The sequence below is a fragment of the Gopherus evgoodei genome, chromosome 4 (assembly GCF_007399415.2).
Source record: "Gopherus evgoodei ecotype Sinaloan lineage chromosome 4, rGopEvg1_v1.p, whole genome shotgun sequence".
NCBI classification, from domain to species: domain Eukaryota; kingdom Metazoa; phylum Chordata; order Testudines; family Testudinidae; genus Gopherus; species Gopherus evgoodei.
Window position 1 is genome coordinate 8,061,875 of NC_044325.1, and position 15,098 is coordinate 8,076,972.

The window sequence follows — 15,098 nt, forward strand, 5'->3', positions numbered from 1 at the left end:
CTCACTATCCTGCTCACCAGTCAGGCCAGATTTGCAACACTCCAGTTTTGGTCCAAGAAGTGTGGGACTGGAAATCGGTATTCAGACATGGTCTCACCAGTAGGCCTTTTTGTTTGGACTTACCGAGTGGTTTGTTTCCTTTAGGTACCTTTCCCCCAACAATATCTGTTAGAAGTGACTGGAATGTTTTATAAGATTTCCTTCGCCTTCCCACAGGTGAGCTCACAAATGGGGTGGGCTTGCCAGGCCCCAGTTACCCTCTTCTATTGGAGTACCATGGCCGGCCGTTCATGCCCCTAGTGCTTCGGGTGGTTACCGTTTTCATTGGCACAACCCAAAATTTAGCCCTTCCTATAACCATTATTTTGAAAAAATAAGTTCCTCAGCATCTTAGCTGGATGATCCACTACTGAACACAGAGCACCAAATTGGGGAGGGAAGGGAAAGCTTAGTTGTTTGAGCATTGACTTGCTAAACCCAGGGTTGTGAGTTTAATCCTTGAGGGGGCCACTTGGGGATGTGGGACAAAAATCTGTCTGGGGATTGGTCCTGCTTTGAGCAGGGAGTTGGACTAGATACCTCCTGAGGTTCCTTCCAACCTTGATATTCTAATGAGTCTTAGTTCATCAGCATGCACAGGCACGGCCTGCGGTGCTCTCCATGACAGCTCCATGCCGATGAGCTGGAAGGGAATTAAACAAATAACCTCATCCTCTTACAAGAGACCAGCTATCCTCCCCGGCTCAGAGGGGACTGGCTGATTTGCATCATGAAATGATGTGAACCATCCAGCTTGTTGGTACAGTTTCAAGATCTGCCATCTCTGGCAGCAGCAACCCTTTAAACAATTTCAAGAGCTCAGAGAATTGAGCTGAAAATCCACCAGTTTTAAGAGAAAAGTTACAATTTTTGTTGCATGGTGCCTTGCTATCAGGCATGGGATTCTCCACATTCACTGTACAAATACATCTGCCAAGAACAGCTTTCCACTCAGTTCTTTGGAAGATTTTGTTTTTGGGGGTGTGAGGGGCGGGGAGGGGTGGGTTGTTTGTTTGACAAAACCACACAATTCTCTGCATATGTATAAAATTTCACTTCACTATCGATCAGAAATTTAAAGTCTAGGAGAAGAATCGAGCATTTTTACTGGACTTAAAGTTATCCCCTTGTTAAGCCATCTCTTATTTCCTGGATTTCACATTGTCCCCTGCTCAGAAGGGAACGGATTACATGATTTACATACAGATGTGACATAACAAAGGAAGATGCTAACCACAGATTCTAAAAGGCCCAATTGTCAGTTGTTCGGCACCAGAACTCCAGCTGAAATCAAGGGGGAGTTGCAGGTGCTCAGTGCCTCTGGGGGTGGGGGGGAAATAAAGTCACCATTTAGATCTTACTCTATGATAGACAGCCAGGAGGTCTCCCCAGATTATGTTTAGCATTCCTCAGATCCCACGCCTGATCCTAGAAAGGTCTGGACATTGACAATAGTAAGATCCTCTCAGCCATGCAACTTTCTGGGGAGGATGAACACCACAAACCTAGCACTGGTCCATAATCCGTTTCCTACTTAGCCAAGAGCTTGAAATGATGGGCTGAAACGAAGAAAGGAGAAACAGGAGAGGAATGGTTAACAGACCCAAAGGCAGTGAGCAGTCTGACGCATTACATCTCTGTTTCGTCAGCCCCAAAGAGCTTCATTTCTGAGGGCTTTTACTTAGCTTGTCCAGAAATCTTTGTGCCAAATGACTGACCTGGAGCTTGGGTGAGAAAAACAGATGGTTCAAACAGACACTTTCCTTATAGAAAGGAATTCTCTCAAGTCACTCTGAGAACTGGGTAGAACAGAGCTCTCTGTTTTTTAAAAACTGGCATATATTCTTTGCATTTCCTGCTGTTGTCATACTGGTATCTTGGACAGCTGCTGCATTAAATAGGAGTTTTCTTCCTGTAGCATGCTCAGCATTTCTTTTGCCCTATGTGAGATTTCAGGGCATACTGGACCTTCAGCTATGTTTCAATGCCATATTTTTGGAACTTTCAGCTGCTGGAAAAGCAGTCCAGTTGTTTTCCCTCACGCAGACCAATTATTCTGATGGCTTTAAGTCCAATTCCCGACCCCCTGCCCCCAATATCTTCAGTCTGTTTAGCATGTTATTTGCTTTAATGAAGGCGACAGAAAGACTTCAGCTCTTCAGTGTTCTGTCAGCACTCTGTCCCACTAACTTGGCCTCGATGTCAATAAATTGGTCATCTGGGACCTGAGTTGTCAAACTTAGTAACTGGAAATACAGTAGCAGCCTGGACACCTCATGTTTGCTTCAGTTTCAGACAGAATTCCCTTGAGAGTCGCTGGGCCCTAGCACTCTCACAGCAGGGCTCTGCACAGCTCCCAAAGATGGCTGCTCTGGATTTCTCCCAGTCTTTCAGCCTTTAGATGCTCTATCCTGGCCTGTCTCGTTGTTGACGTTGTTTGCAGAGATTTTGTAAGGGATAATGCCCCAAGCTTACCCTCGAAATGGGCAGATTTTTAAGTTCACTAGGGAACGAATACCCCCTTACACAGGGATAGGTGTCTTCTCTCACAGTCTGCTGGTTCTTCCCCAGAGGCTCCAAACTTCCCAGCTCACCGAGTAGGATCCTGGATTTTCTCATCTTGTATTGCCAGTTACCATTTTCCACCTCATCTCCCTCCCACCTACCACTAGACTGGGGCACTAGCTTTACGGGAAAGGAGGAATGAGTCTTCACCAGGCCTGTGATGCTGCTCTTTAGCCAGCCACAAGGAGTTAAGGAAAAATTAAGAGCGCATATTCCATTCCAGGACTGAAACTGCCACCTGTACCACAGCCTAGGAAGCAAGTCACCCAGGAGCTGTCTGTTGGTCCCACATCTTCTGTGCCACAACGAACTTGTAGCAACTGAATCTCAGGGAAAGAAATTGTCCAAAGAGATGTGGGTTTGCAATTACAATTGAACAAGCCACTGTGCCACTGCAATGCTAGGAAACTAACAGGGCTCCCTACACATTTTTTACATCTTTCAAAAGGAAAATGCAAGGGATTCAAACTACTGCCTTAACGTATGGGAGATACCCAGCTCCCACCAGAACCTAGCTAGCAATGACCGCTGCCCTGACAAGCTGATTGTTATACTCAGAGCTAGTAGCAGTAACAGAAGCCTTCCTTCAAACTAAGAGGACACAAACTGAAAGCTAGTCATATTTCTGTCACTCAGAAAGTGCCATTTAAGAAATAAATAGCATATTACAACTTGTTACACAGAACAGGTTTTCTTCAGAAAGCATTAAGCCAAGTCTGCATTGCTGGGATTCCTTTCTTGCGTTCACTAGATTAATTACTCAGACACTACAACTAGCAACACTCCTGTGTGGAACAGAGATCCATTTCTCTGCACCAGCGACGTGCACAGCTACAAACCACCATATGGAGCTGCAATCAGGGTTTGCACACTTGACCCTGCAATCAGACCATGCAGAACAATCATCGAGCAAGCCAAGATCATGGGCCTAATCCTCATGATATAATTTCTAACATAAGGTGTAGAAGGTAGGAGCAGAATCAGCTCAGACTATAGAGCGTGACAATTTTTCTTGTTCATTTAAAAATTCATCTCAGCTTTTCAGGGCACACCTGGTCACTTCCTTTCAGGCTCCTGAGAAGAACTAGACAACGAACCCAGCATTTATCACACTGAAGTTATACAACGCCTGGTGAAGGTCAGCAGGGAGTAGACAGGATATAGAGTCATTAGATGCTGGCATCCCACGTAAGTGCACCATCTTCATGCTCACCACCAACAAGCATTTGTGCTGGCTGTATTCTCCACCCATCCCTCTTTCCCTCCCCTACCCATCTTTATGATCACTCAAATGATGCAAGGAACTGACTTGCCGTTTGTGGTGGGGGGAGGGGACACAGACTTGAAGTGCCTCTATTTGCAGTGTGAAATTAGCTAGGTTGTTATATTCCATTATAAAAATCTCAAATTATCAGTGTCGATATTACAGTAGCCTGTAGAGGCTGAAATTAAGATCACAGCCCCACTGTGCTAGGTAACAAGACCCAGTCCCTGCCCTGAAGAGCTCACTATCTAAATAGAAGAGACAGAAATGAGGGGGGAAAAAGCAGCATCATCCCCATTCCATAACTGGGAAACTGAACCAGAGACACATTAAGTGACTTTGATCCATATCTCCCAAGTCCTAGTCCAGCGCCTACACCATATGACCATCCTTTCTCCCTAACTTATTAAATGGAGTAACTTTGCCGTCTACTCCGGCTTCACTAAAAGGAGAAGATGGCAGTACACAGCCGTGCAGATCTCTTTTCACCCAGTGTTTACTAGTTATCACACCATCACCCAAAACCAATGTCAGTATTTCTCCAAAGTTCAGGAGTTTGGAAGGCCCATCTTAATTTAACAGACAAACTGATGAATCCGTAGCTGAACTTGTTTGTATGAGGCTCCTAACACACTGGGGCATATACAATACAATAGGTTACTAAGGGAGGTTGTGGTAACCCCATCCGTGGAGGTTTCTAAGAAGAGGTTAGACAAACACCTGTCAGGGGTGGTATACGCAGACTTGGTCCTGGCTCAGCACAGTGGGCAGGACTAGATGACCTCACAGTCCCTTCCAGCCCAACATTTCTTGCTGAGTTCTGAGACACAGGGATTCCAGAATTTCTCATGCCTATCCAGGCATCTAGACCACGGTGAGCCCAATAAAACGTGCATAAAACCAAACATTTTCTACCATCGATCAGAATTCTCCCCTGCCCCACTTCCAGGAGGTTCTTCAAAGGAAAGTTCTGCCAAAGGAACACGAGAAAAGCCTCTGTTTCAGTCAGCCCCAGCACTTGTAGCCACGTCCCTGTATAAATGCTGCTGGGGTCCTCTCTTCTCAAGCACAGAAAAGGATTCTTCAAGCACATTCAGAGAAACATTACCTGGTTCTTGAAAGTCGTCCTCGTTCGATAAGGTTCGGGATAAGATAAGGATCAGCGCTTCTTTAAACTGCTCAAAGTGGACCTTGAAAGAGAGAAACAGATAAATAATTCAGCCAACACAGAGCCCTTAACATAGGCAAGGAAATCCTGGGTAAAAGTCTGAAGTGATACTGCATGACTCACTCAAGGCAGTCTGTTTAAGCAGATAGCGCTCCATACATTCCCAGGCCTTGTCTTTGAATGCACAGATTTGTTTAAACCCAAAACCTATTGCAAATGTCTCAAAATGAGTCAACTTTGATTATTGAGCTCTGGGATACAAAAAGGAGGGACGCAGAGAACATGAAGAGAACATCCCTTACTTATGTGAATGACAAACAATGCCTAGAGTACAGCTGTGTTACAGGAAAACCATTTTGATGCATCAGGTGGATTCTTCTGTGGACCAGGGATCATAATGGTGCTTCCTACCAAACCGCTTGCAGATCAGTGACCCCCAGAGGATCTTTCACAACATAAGGCATAGGGCAGTGTCAGAGCACCAACACTGCCTGCTAGATTAGCCCCACAGAGAGTCTTTAGATATAACCTCTACCTCAGCACCTTGCCCAACTCAGTCACTTCTCAGTAGCTGGTACAGCAGCTTCATTTCTCTTTGTTCTTGAAGTGTAGTGTCTACACAACACAGCTTTTAGCAACATGGCTATGTCACTTCAGCCATGCCGCTAGAAGTCATTCAGTGTAGCCGGTGTTTGTTGGCGCTCCTGCCGACAAACAACTTCCACACCCAATGAGTGGTGTTTGCATTGTCAGCAGGAGAGCGCCGCTTCCGACAACGCACTGTCAACACTGGCACTTGTCACAGGAAAACTTGTGTCTTTTTCTTTTGGGTGGGGGGGTTAACCCCTCTGAAAGACAAAAGTTGTTGTTATTCAATTGCCAGTGTAGACATAGCCTTAGTGTGAGAAAATGCTACAATCTTTTTCTCTTCCTTCCCAGTCTAATGCCTGGTCCACACTACACAGTTAAATCGATTTAAACAGCGTTAAATCGATTTAACTCTGTACCCATCCACACTACAAGGCACTTTAAATCGATTTTAAGGGCTCTTAAAATCGATTTTGTACTCCTCTCCAACAAGAGGAGTAACCCTAAAATCAATATTACTATATCGATTTAGGGTCAGTGTGGACCGAAATCGAAATTATTGGTCTCATTCCTTTAATGTAGCTACCCAGAGTGCACCGCTCCGGAAATCGATGGTAGACTACGACCATGGACACACACCACCGAATTAATGTGCCCTAATGTGGATGCATAAAATCGATTTTATAATATCGGTTTTATAAAACCGGTTTTAGTAATTTTGATTTTATGCTGTAGTGTAGACGTAGCCTAAGATAGACAGCCTGGGTTATTTGTAGGGTGTTTCTCTGAGTGTCAACACACTGAGGGGAAGTGAAGCGAAGCAGAGCTGGCAAAATTGTTTAGGTGACTAGTAACATCAGTGAAAGAATTGCATATTTTGGCCAAAAAACTGAGGGTATTGGAAACATCAGAATGGTCTGTTTCAAATCAACATTTCATTTCAAATTGACCCAAACAAAAGTTCCATTTTGGCAAGGAAAAAAAAAAGTCAGTTTTGTTTCAAAATTCATTTCTCCCCCACCCCCTATTTTTGGGGCCAGTCACTGAACGAAAAAGTATCAGCTAGTCACTTGCATCTGACGAAGTGGGTATTCACCCACGAAAGCTCATGCTCCAAAACATCTGTTAGTCTATAAGGTGCCACAGGATTCTTTGCTGCTTTTACAGCTAGTCACTGAGCTCCAGCGCCAAGCACTAGCTGAACACTTTCCACTGAGCTCTGAAAGTGGCAAGACTTACGGTCTCTCCTCCTGAAGGAGGCCTCCCCTTGCCAGCTGAGTGACAGTTCCAGTGAAACACAGAGCTACTAGTGGGAAAGGTGAGGATCTCAAATACCTGGGTCCAATGCCATGGAGGGCTCAGATACCAGGGCTGGGATGTACAGTTGGATGCTGTGTTCACCGAGGAGCTAGAGCAGGGAGCAGAACACTGAGCTGATGTGATCCCAGAGGTTGGTGTTGCTAAGCAAGCCACTGCTGCATTTTGGAACAGTTCTGAGCTTTTTCAGAGCACACCGCTTAACCAAGCCTGAAGTACTACCACTGCTCCTGCACCACCCCAAAAGGAGACCTGCTCCCAGTCACCCACGATTCACAGAAAACTCACCACCCTCACCATGGGGGATAGCTGGTGGCAATGACAGACTCCCCTTTCACATTGACTCCTGAGAATGCCAGAAAGCAGCTCAGTTACCCAGTGAAGGAAAGAATTCGAACACTGAACTACATGCATAATGATGACTTACAAAGAGTTAGCTAGAAGAGACCTGTCCAGTCCCCTGGACAGTGCAGGCCAAGGTGTGTTCGAGTACTCTGACCAGATTAGTTTTAAGTTTCTTGCTAAGCTGTTTTGTGAAACGTTTGAGTGAGTGAACATTTCGTTAGCTGGAGATTTCTGGTTTGATGGTCCACAGTGAAATAGTCACCATATGGTGACGAGTGACATAGAAATGTTTATAAACAGCCGTAATTTTAAGCTTCAGAACACCCACTGAAATGAACAGGGGAATTTCACACCTTTTGGCACTAGTGTCTTGAGCCTGCATCCTGACAGACTGAAACAGCAGTGCACTAGTTTATACTTTCAAGGTCATCTACAGGACTAGAAGTCTTGGGTTTTAAATATGGTAAAACAAGACGAGGAAGGACAGATCCCCACAAGAGATTTGAATCCATGCATTTCTGTCACCCTGGCCTTTCTGCAGCGCCTGTTAGAAGCACTGTTGCTTTACTGCCATTAACAGCAATGTGGCAGGGACACAGCCTCATATGTAGAAGTGTATTTCTGAATACCAACAATTCCAGATACCCAGGCCGTACAGCTGCCTCCAGCTTGCACAGCGAGCCAGAAAAAGAAAATGCCAGGACAAGGGGTGAAGCTATTCAACGTCGCTCAGTTGCAAGCCAGAGCTAACCTCGGGGATTTCCCTTTCAGCCAGATGAATTGGAATAGAATTCTCAGCGTTGAACAAGATTTGGTTTATTTTTTATTACTTCCTGAAAATATCCTGTGCTAGTGGCACTAACTGCCGAGGCCTTGTCTACACTAGCAGATTTGAGGGCCATAAATACACTAGTGGTGCAAGTGCACCAGTGGTGAAAGCTCTAGTATACAGGACCAAGCTGATAACTGCCACTGGTGGGACTGTCCAGAGAATGAATTATAGCTTTGTACACAGTCGTACAGTGTTAACACACCTACCTAACCAGACAAACCGTCTTTCCTGACAAAAGGGGTGCGTTTTTTACCTTGGGTTAACCTAAACACATGACCTGTCCTGAGGTAAATAGTGAAGATGAAGCACTTTAGTTTAAACCATGAGGTAAACTAGCTGAAGTCAACACTACCCCCCCCCCCATCTAGCTCCACTGAAGTAAAAACTACAGAGCCTTGTTCGCACTGTTTTTAACCTCAGGACAGCTGACACATGTTAGTTACACAGAGGTTAAAAAATCCTGCACCTTTATTAGCAGTGAATGACAAGGCCAGAGAGAGAGATTTCTCCTTATCCCAGGGCAGATCACAGAGCATTCAGACAGCTATGCAAGAGTAACACTATGCAGATTGCTGTACATGCACACTGCTGCTAAGGAAAAGAATCTGCTCTGCCACTCGTCTGCTAGCATAAATGAATTCTGGACTCAACCATTCAAGCTATGCAAATCACCACTAGATTTTTAAACATATGCACAAGTAGTAATTAAACAGAGTTAGATACATGTTCTGTAAAGAAACTTGTTAGAGAGGACTTCATCTGAATACTAATTGCTGCCATGCATTCGACGTATATTTCAAAATGCTGGTGTACTTCAAAGGGCAGTTTACAGGGATGGGAGAATTTGCCTGATTAAAAAAAAAACCTTGACATTTAAACTAAATGAGCATGAATAAAAGATGAAGGAGTTAGATTAACAGTTCCCCTCTGCATCATCTTCTCTAGGATGTGTTTGCAGGGCAGGAGAAGAGGTGAGGCTTCAGATTCAGCACTAGGAAACTGGCCCCATAAGAACAACGAGGTACTCTAAGTCAGGGCTGAATGTATTAGCAGTTAAACCATTTTCAGCACCAGTTCAGAGGCCCTACTGCTGACAGCTGGCAGCATTAAATCAACGGCCCAGTATAGCTGGGGCTGTGAACAGGGTTGAAGGAATCACTTGGTCTTGTTTCACATCCCCCACCCACCACATTCCTTGTCATTTTCTCTCCAATCAGAGAATGATGTGAAGCGCTGTGCGATGGAGAGGCAAGTCCTAGCAGTCAGAGCTACTAACTCGCTTTGCCCGAAGCATCAGTGCTTAAGACCCTTAGCACCCAAAAAGATGTAGCCAGCTGACTGCCAAAGTTATCAACCAACCAGTGCACCCAAGGGCTGACTAAAGCCAAGTGGGCAAATTCAGGGGTGTAAATTACATATAATCTACTTTAGTTAATGAGTGGTTGAGAAAGGTGTTAAAATACTATTAGACATGACTTCTAAGCATCACTCACAAGGGCTTGCTGCTTAATTTAGTTAGTGGATTATTCCTACTGTACTATATGGAACAAACCAACTACTTGTAAATTGCTGGTGACAATTTATGTGCGATGAGCAAGAAGTAAAAAAAAGGGGGGGGTTGTCTGTTCTCTCATCAGTGTGTGAGGGATACAACCAATAACTATCAGAGGGTAGCCGTGTTAGTCTGGATCTGTAAAAGCAGCAAAGAATCCTGTGGCACCTTATAGACTAACAGACGTTTTGGAGCATGAGCTTTTCGTGGGTGAATACCCACTTCCTCAGATGCATGTAATGGAAACATTAATGTAATGTTCCATTACATGCATCTGAGGAAGTGGGTATTCACCCACGAAAGCTCATGCTCCAAAACGTCTGTTAGTCTATAAGGTGCCACAGGATTCTTTGCAACCAATAACTAGTGGGAATTATTTAGATACCTCTCTTAGCAGCGAGGCAAAGAATAACCCCTTAAGTACTCAACAGTAGATATGTATTTTGTGTGTGTGTGTGTGTGTGCGCGCACGCGTAGGGGGGGGGAATATTACTATATTGTTCTCACCTAACAGAGTGCTCATTGTTTTGAAGGAAGCTGCTGCACCACATATCAATGCTAAAGGCTCGAAGAGATATTTCCTGCCAAGTCAGAACTTGCTATGCAATTGAATGAATTTTACAGGCAGTGTTAAGGAAGGGGAAGGAGAGTGCAGGGAGGGAGGAGAGTAGAACCAGCACATTTCCCTTGGTGTTTAACTCTAGCCAAACAGCTGCACACAGGACAGATGGCTCATTTTTACCACATGAAGCAATTTCACCATGACCGCTTCAAGTTGAATCTAAAGGAGATTAGTCTTCAGGGAAGAAGCTGATAGTCGTCTTAAAAAATTAACATTGCAATCAGCTGTGCAATGGGATTAAAAATGCAAATAATTAGCCCTACAATATACATCACTGCAAGTTTAGCAGTGAAACAAGAATCCCAGGGAACTTGAGAGAACTTACAGGTGCCCTGCCCAAAATTGAGACTCTGAAGGAAATGACAACAAAAATACAAGTCAAGTCATCACACTGGAAAAGGCCTGGGAGGCCTCCCATGAGGAAAAGAATTTGGCCTGTGTTCTCTGAACACGAAGATTTAATTGCTAGAGGGACACAGTCAACTGAAAGAGTGAACATGTGAGGGTTGGTTCATTTTTTAAACCTGCTTCTGTCATACAGTAAAAATCTTTAAAACCAAAGATTGGGGGGGAGAGCGGGAAGAATTATTCTTATTGTTTATATTGCACATTTGATCTTGGCTGTCCAAAGAAAACGATGAAACAGACCTTAGGTTTGTATGAGTCTTTCACAAAAAATATCATTTAAGTTTGCTAAATGCAATCGCTAAAAGTAAAACAGGAACACTCAAAGAACTGACCAGGGGACCCCCAGACAGACAGCACCTCAAACTCAAAGTTACAGTTGTAAAAACTAGTTGGCCCATTACACCACAGATCCTCAAGCAATGGCTACTGTCACCATGCTATTTCTTTAGTGACACGTTTATTTCCCAGCCTTTTTTAAAGGCCAATGGAGGTACAGGACACAGAGATTTGAAAAGGCTTGTCAAGATATGCAAGTGGAGATACTGTTCTATCAGACAATCTGCAATACAGCAAAGCCTGTACAAATACACTAGCACAGCTATTGAACATACAGGAGAACCTCAGAGTCATGAACTGACCAGTCAACCACACAGCTCATTTGGAAATGGAAGTACACAATCAGGCAGAAGAAGAAACAGAAAAAAAAAACCAACAGTAGAGTACTGCATTAAACAAACTACTACAAAAATCAAGAGAAAGCCGCATTTTTCTCCTGCATAGTAAAGTTTCAACGCTGTATTAAGTCAATGTTCAGTTGTAAACTTTTGAAAGACCAACCAGAACATTTTGTTCAGAGTTACGAACAACCTCCATTCCCGAGGTTTCTGTAATTCTGAGGTTCGACTGCAGCTCCATTTACCTCAACTTCTGAAAAACTGTCTTAGAAACTCAATATCAAAAAAAACTCCTAAGCCCCTTCAGAACAGAAGGAAGAGAGCCCTGGGATGAAATAGTTACAGTGGATGTAAAGTTTAATGCTCTTGATGACTGAATTAAAGGGAGCCCAAATGACATTTCAGAATCTAGCAATCGGCAGCGCTCAAGTTTGTAGGTGCTGCTGGTACAGCATTTATTACAAAGTTCCTAAGGCACAACAAACAGGAAATAAAATGGAGTGTAATGACACAGCATTAGTTCTGTATGGCATTAGCAACCCAGGGGTCCAAATGAGGATCAGGGTCCTCTTGTGCTAGATGCTGCTATAAACAGGTACGGAGGAAAGGTCCCAGTCCCCAGGCTCTACAATTATTGCCACTATTTAATTAAGCAGATTTAGGCTACTGGGAGATGCAGCGCGGCGGGGGGGAGTTGGGTTTGGTGCACTATTTATGATAGCCTTGCAAAATGGTCCTAGCGATGTCTCATCCCATGCACACAACCTACTCACCATGTTCTCACAAGGAAGAGGAAGACAAAGACTAAATTATACTGTATTCACCCACTGAATAAGGTATCTTGTCCCAAGTGAGAAGAATTATCCAAGTACAAGTAAATCAAAAGACAATATGTACATAGATAGGACGGCTGTTTCCCCATGGTAATCAAGCTAATTAAACTGCAGGTTGCAGCATTTTCCTGACAGTGTTTAGAAATCCTGAGGTCCATTTTCAGAAGGAAGCTTCCTATAAACTAGCCCTCTTATTAGCACTGGAAAGAAAAAACAGAATCGTAGCAATATAAGCCTAGAAGGGACCCTGCACTGGGTGTGTGGGTGTGTGTAACACTATTCATCATTTTCACTATTAGCCACCATACAATCCAAATCAACACTCTTCAAGTTACCTCTCCCATGAGAGAATCTGGTATCAGCTTCTTATATTTCCCTTTCCTTGTTCTTCATAGAAGATTCTCGACTTGAAGTCATAATCCTCTGTTTGTGAATTCATTCCCACAGCAGCCGACCATACTGTCACAGCCAGAGAGTGACTTCAGGTGGAGAATAAACGGGGAATAGATGAATTCTTAAACAGCCTATTTTATATGCACACACAAAAAATGACAGAATGGAAGAGATATACAGAATATCATTATGGTAGGCTTTGCTAAGAGATTTCAGGGAGGCAGCAGGCAGCCCTTTAAAGATGAGCTGCAAAAGGAAAACAAATGGAACAGGTGCTCTCTGTGCATGTTTGCCTGTTTGCTTTTTACATTAGGCGTATCTGTCTGAAACCTGACCTCTGCCAGCCCCTCCTGAAGAAGGCCACAAGGGAGTCTTCAGCCTTGTCTACACTAGAGTTTTAGCCACTGGTATCACTACAGGAGTCAATCTGCATTAAATCCAGGTATAGTTTACACTGGTACAGCACATCAGCATTAAGGGTTGCATGGGTGTATCGACCTCAGTGGCTACGAAACCCAGTTTAGACCAGGCCAGGCCGCCCACCCATCTCCACTAGGTATAGGCACAGTGTAAGCTGTATGCTGCTTCATATGTGTCTCTATAATGTGCTGGATACTTGGACTGCCTGAGCCTCAATACTCTCCAGAAACGGGCTGGGACAGCAAGAAGTTTTAACCTCCTGCGACAGAACCAGCCCAGTCCTCCCAATACAAAAGTCCTCCCATCAAAGAGAAGTCAGGATCAGCAGGAAAGAGTTAGGAGGCTGTCTTTATACAGCATGAAGGAACAGCATAGAGCTCTACCAGAAACAGACTCTCTTTGGTAGTTCTTTAAACTTAAGATGCTTGGGATGGAAACTTTGGTTTTGTCTCCTTTTGTTGAAAATCATTCGAAAGACACGTTCCCTTAAAGAGCTAGTTTTATCACTGAGGCCCTGGAGGAAAGTTACTGACAGCATTAAACACAGACTAGATGCAAGGAATCACTATTGAGAGCTGTATGGACCTATATAGCTGTAAAAGCTATACGGATCCTTCACAAGCAGCAAACACTCAGCGATTACAGTTCAGCATAAGGCTTCTGCCATCTGAAAGGAAATAGGTAAAATACATTCCAAGGGCTACATGGGGTAGCCTCACATTTCAACCCTAAGGCAGGGACCACGTCTCCTCGTTTTGGGAGGCACCTAGCACACTTTCACTCTGGCTGAACTAGAAGCACAGCTGATGCAAAAGTCACACTAAACACTAATTTTTTTTATTCCCTACTGAGCCCTACTGTGTATTTATGATGCAGGAACCATAGTTAACTGTTATAGTCCAGAAAATAGATGGAAATCTACAAGCACCTTGGCTACTGTATTTCAAAAGGCACAATGAAATGCACCCCACAGAGGAATCTGAAGGGTTATTTTGAGCACTGCCTTAGTACACAATGGAGATAAGAAAGGACAGTGAGAGCTGGGTTAGTCCTACTGCAAGACAAACTATCGGATTTCTATAACCAAGACATACCGGGAAGGTAGAGTGGATTGGTTAATCGTTAGAGTCTTATGCACAGAAAGTAGTATGTTAGCTTAATTCAAACCGACATGACTCCAGATAACCACCAAGTACATCAGAAGCAGTGTTTGTTGTATGCACTGCTATATAAAACTTTCATCACCGAGGCACTGGGCAAATACCATACTACATGCCGCGACTTCGTGTATTCATTATTCATAGGCAAACATCACATACAAAAGCTTGCACATGACTTGCCAAGTTGCAACTGCTTAAACATGTCGGTTCATTTCTCCCCCACCACACAAGTGTCCTTTAAAACAAGGTTGCTTTTTAAATACACAAAACAAAAGCCACTCAGTGTGGAGAGGAACCATCTGTAGGAACTAGATTGGTGCTGATAGAACAGGCCTCCATTAGGGAGCAGCGTGTTTACTGCCATTCTCTTGACAACCTCCCTAGGATTTGATAACCATTAAATCAGGTTCATACTCAGGCATGGACCATTGGTGCCACTAGCAAGTGGGGTAAGCAGGGAGGCGTGAGGAGAGGCTGAAGACAGATTATGAGAACTCTCACTAAGACACGAGACTATAACAGAACTTTTCCCAAAGCCAAAAACCATCCCCGAAACCATCTTCATCGCCCCAGGAAATCTTTAGGAGATTAAGCACGTTGAGATAACTATGCAAGACTGATTCAGTCCTCATGACATTCTTAAATAGCAACCTCTTATTTTCTTTAGGCTGAGCGTTTCCTTTTTACCTTGTCCCTGTTCCTCTCCAAGTGGGCATCTGACAAGGGACTTTGTTCTAGCTTTATTCCCTGGCAAAATTCAAGCAACCAGGCTTTTGAGGCACCCCTTATTCCCTGCCCTCCGCCCATCTGCTCTCATGTTCCGCAGCGAAGCCGGATGATCACGTCTGAACGGAAAAAGTTGGAGCTGGGGTGGAAAGTAAGTAACTAGTACTCAAGCAAATGCCATGCTGCTATTTG

The 15,098-nt window shown here is 44.0% G+C and overlaps 1 protein-coding gene across 11 annotated transcripts in view; it reads right to left on the reverse strand.

Annotated features, from left to right (window-relative positions):
- Positions 1 to 15,098, reverse strand: part of NIN (ninein) — a 123,131-nt gene that overhangs the window by 93,064 nt on the left and 14,969 nt on the right. For all 11 annotated transcript variants that reach the window (XM_030562841.1, XM_030562844.1, XM_030562850.1 and 8 more), the window contains one exon: positions 4,977 to 5,058. In XM_030562841.1, the coding sequence (XP_030418701.1) occupies positions 4,977 to 5,058 (82 nt within the window). The remainder of the gene's footprint in view (positions 1 to 4,976; positions 5,059 to 15,098) is intronic.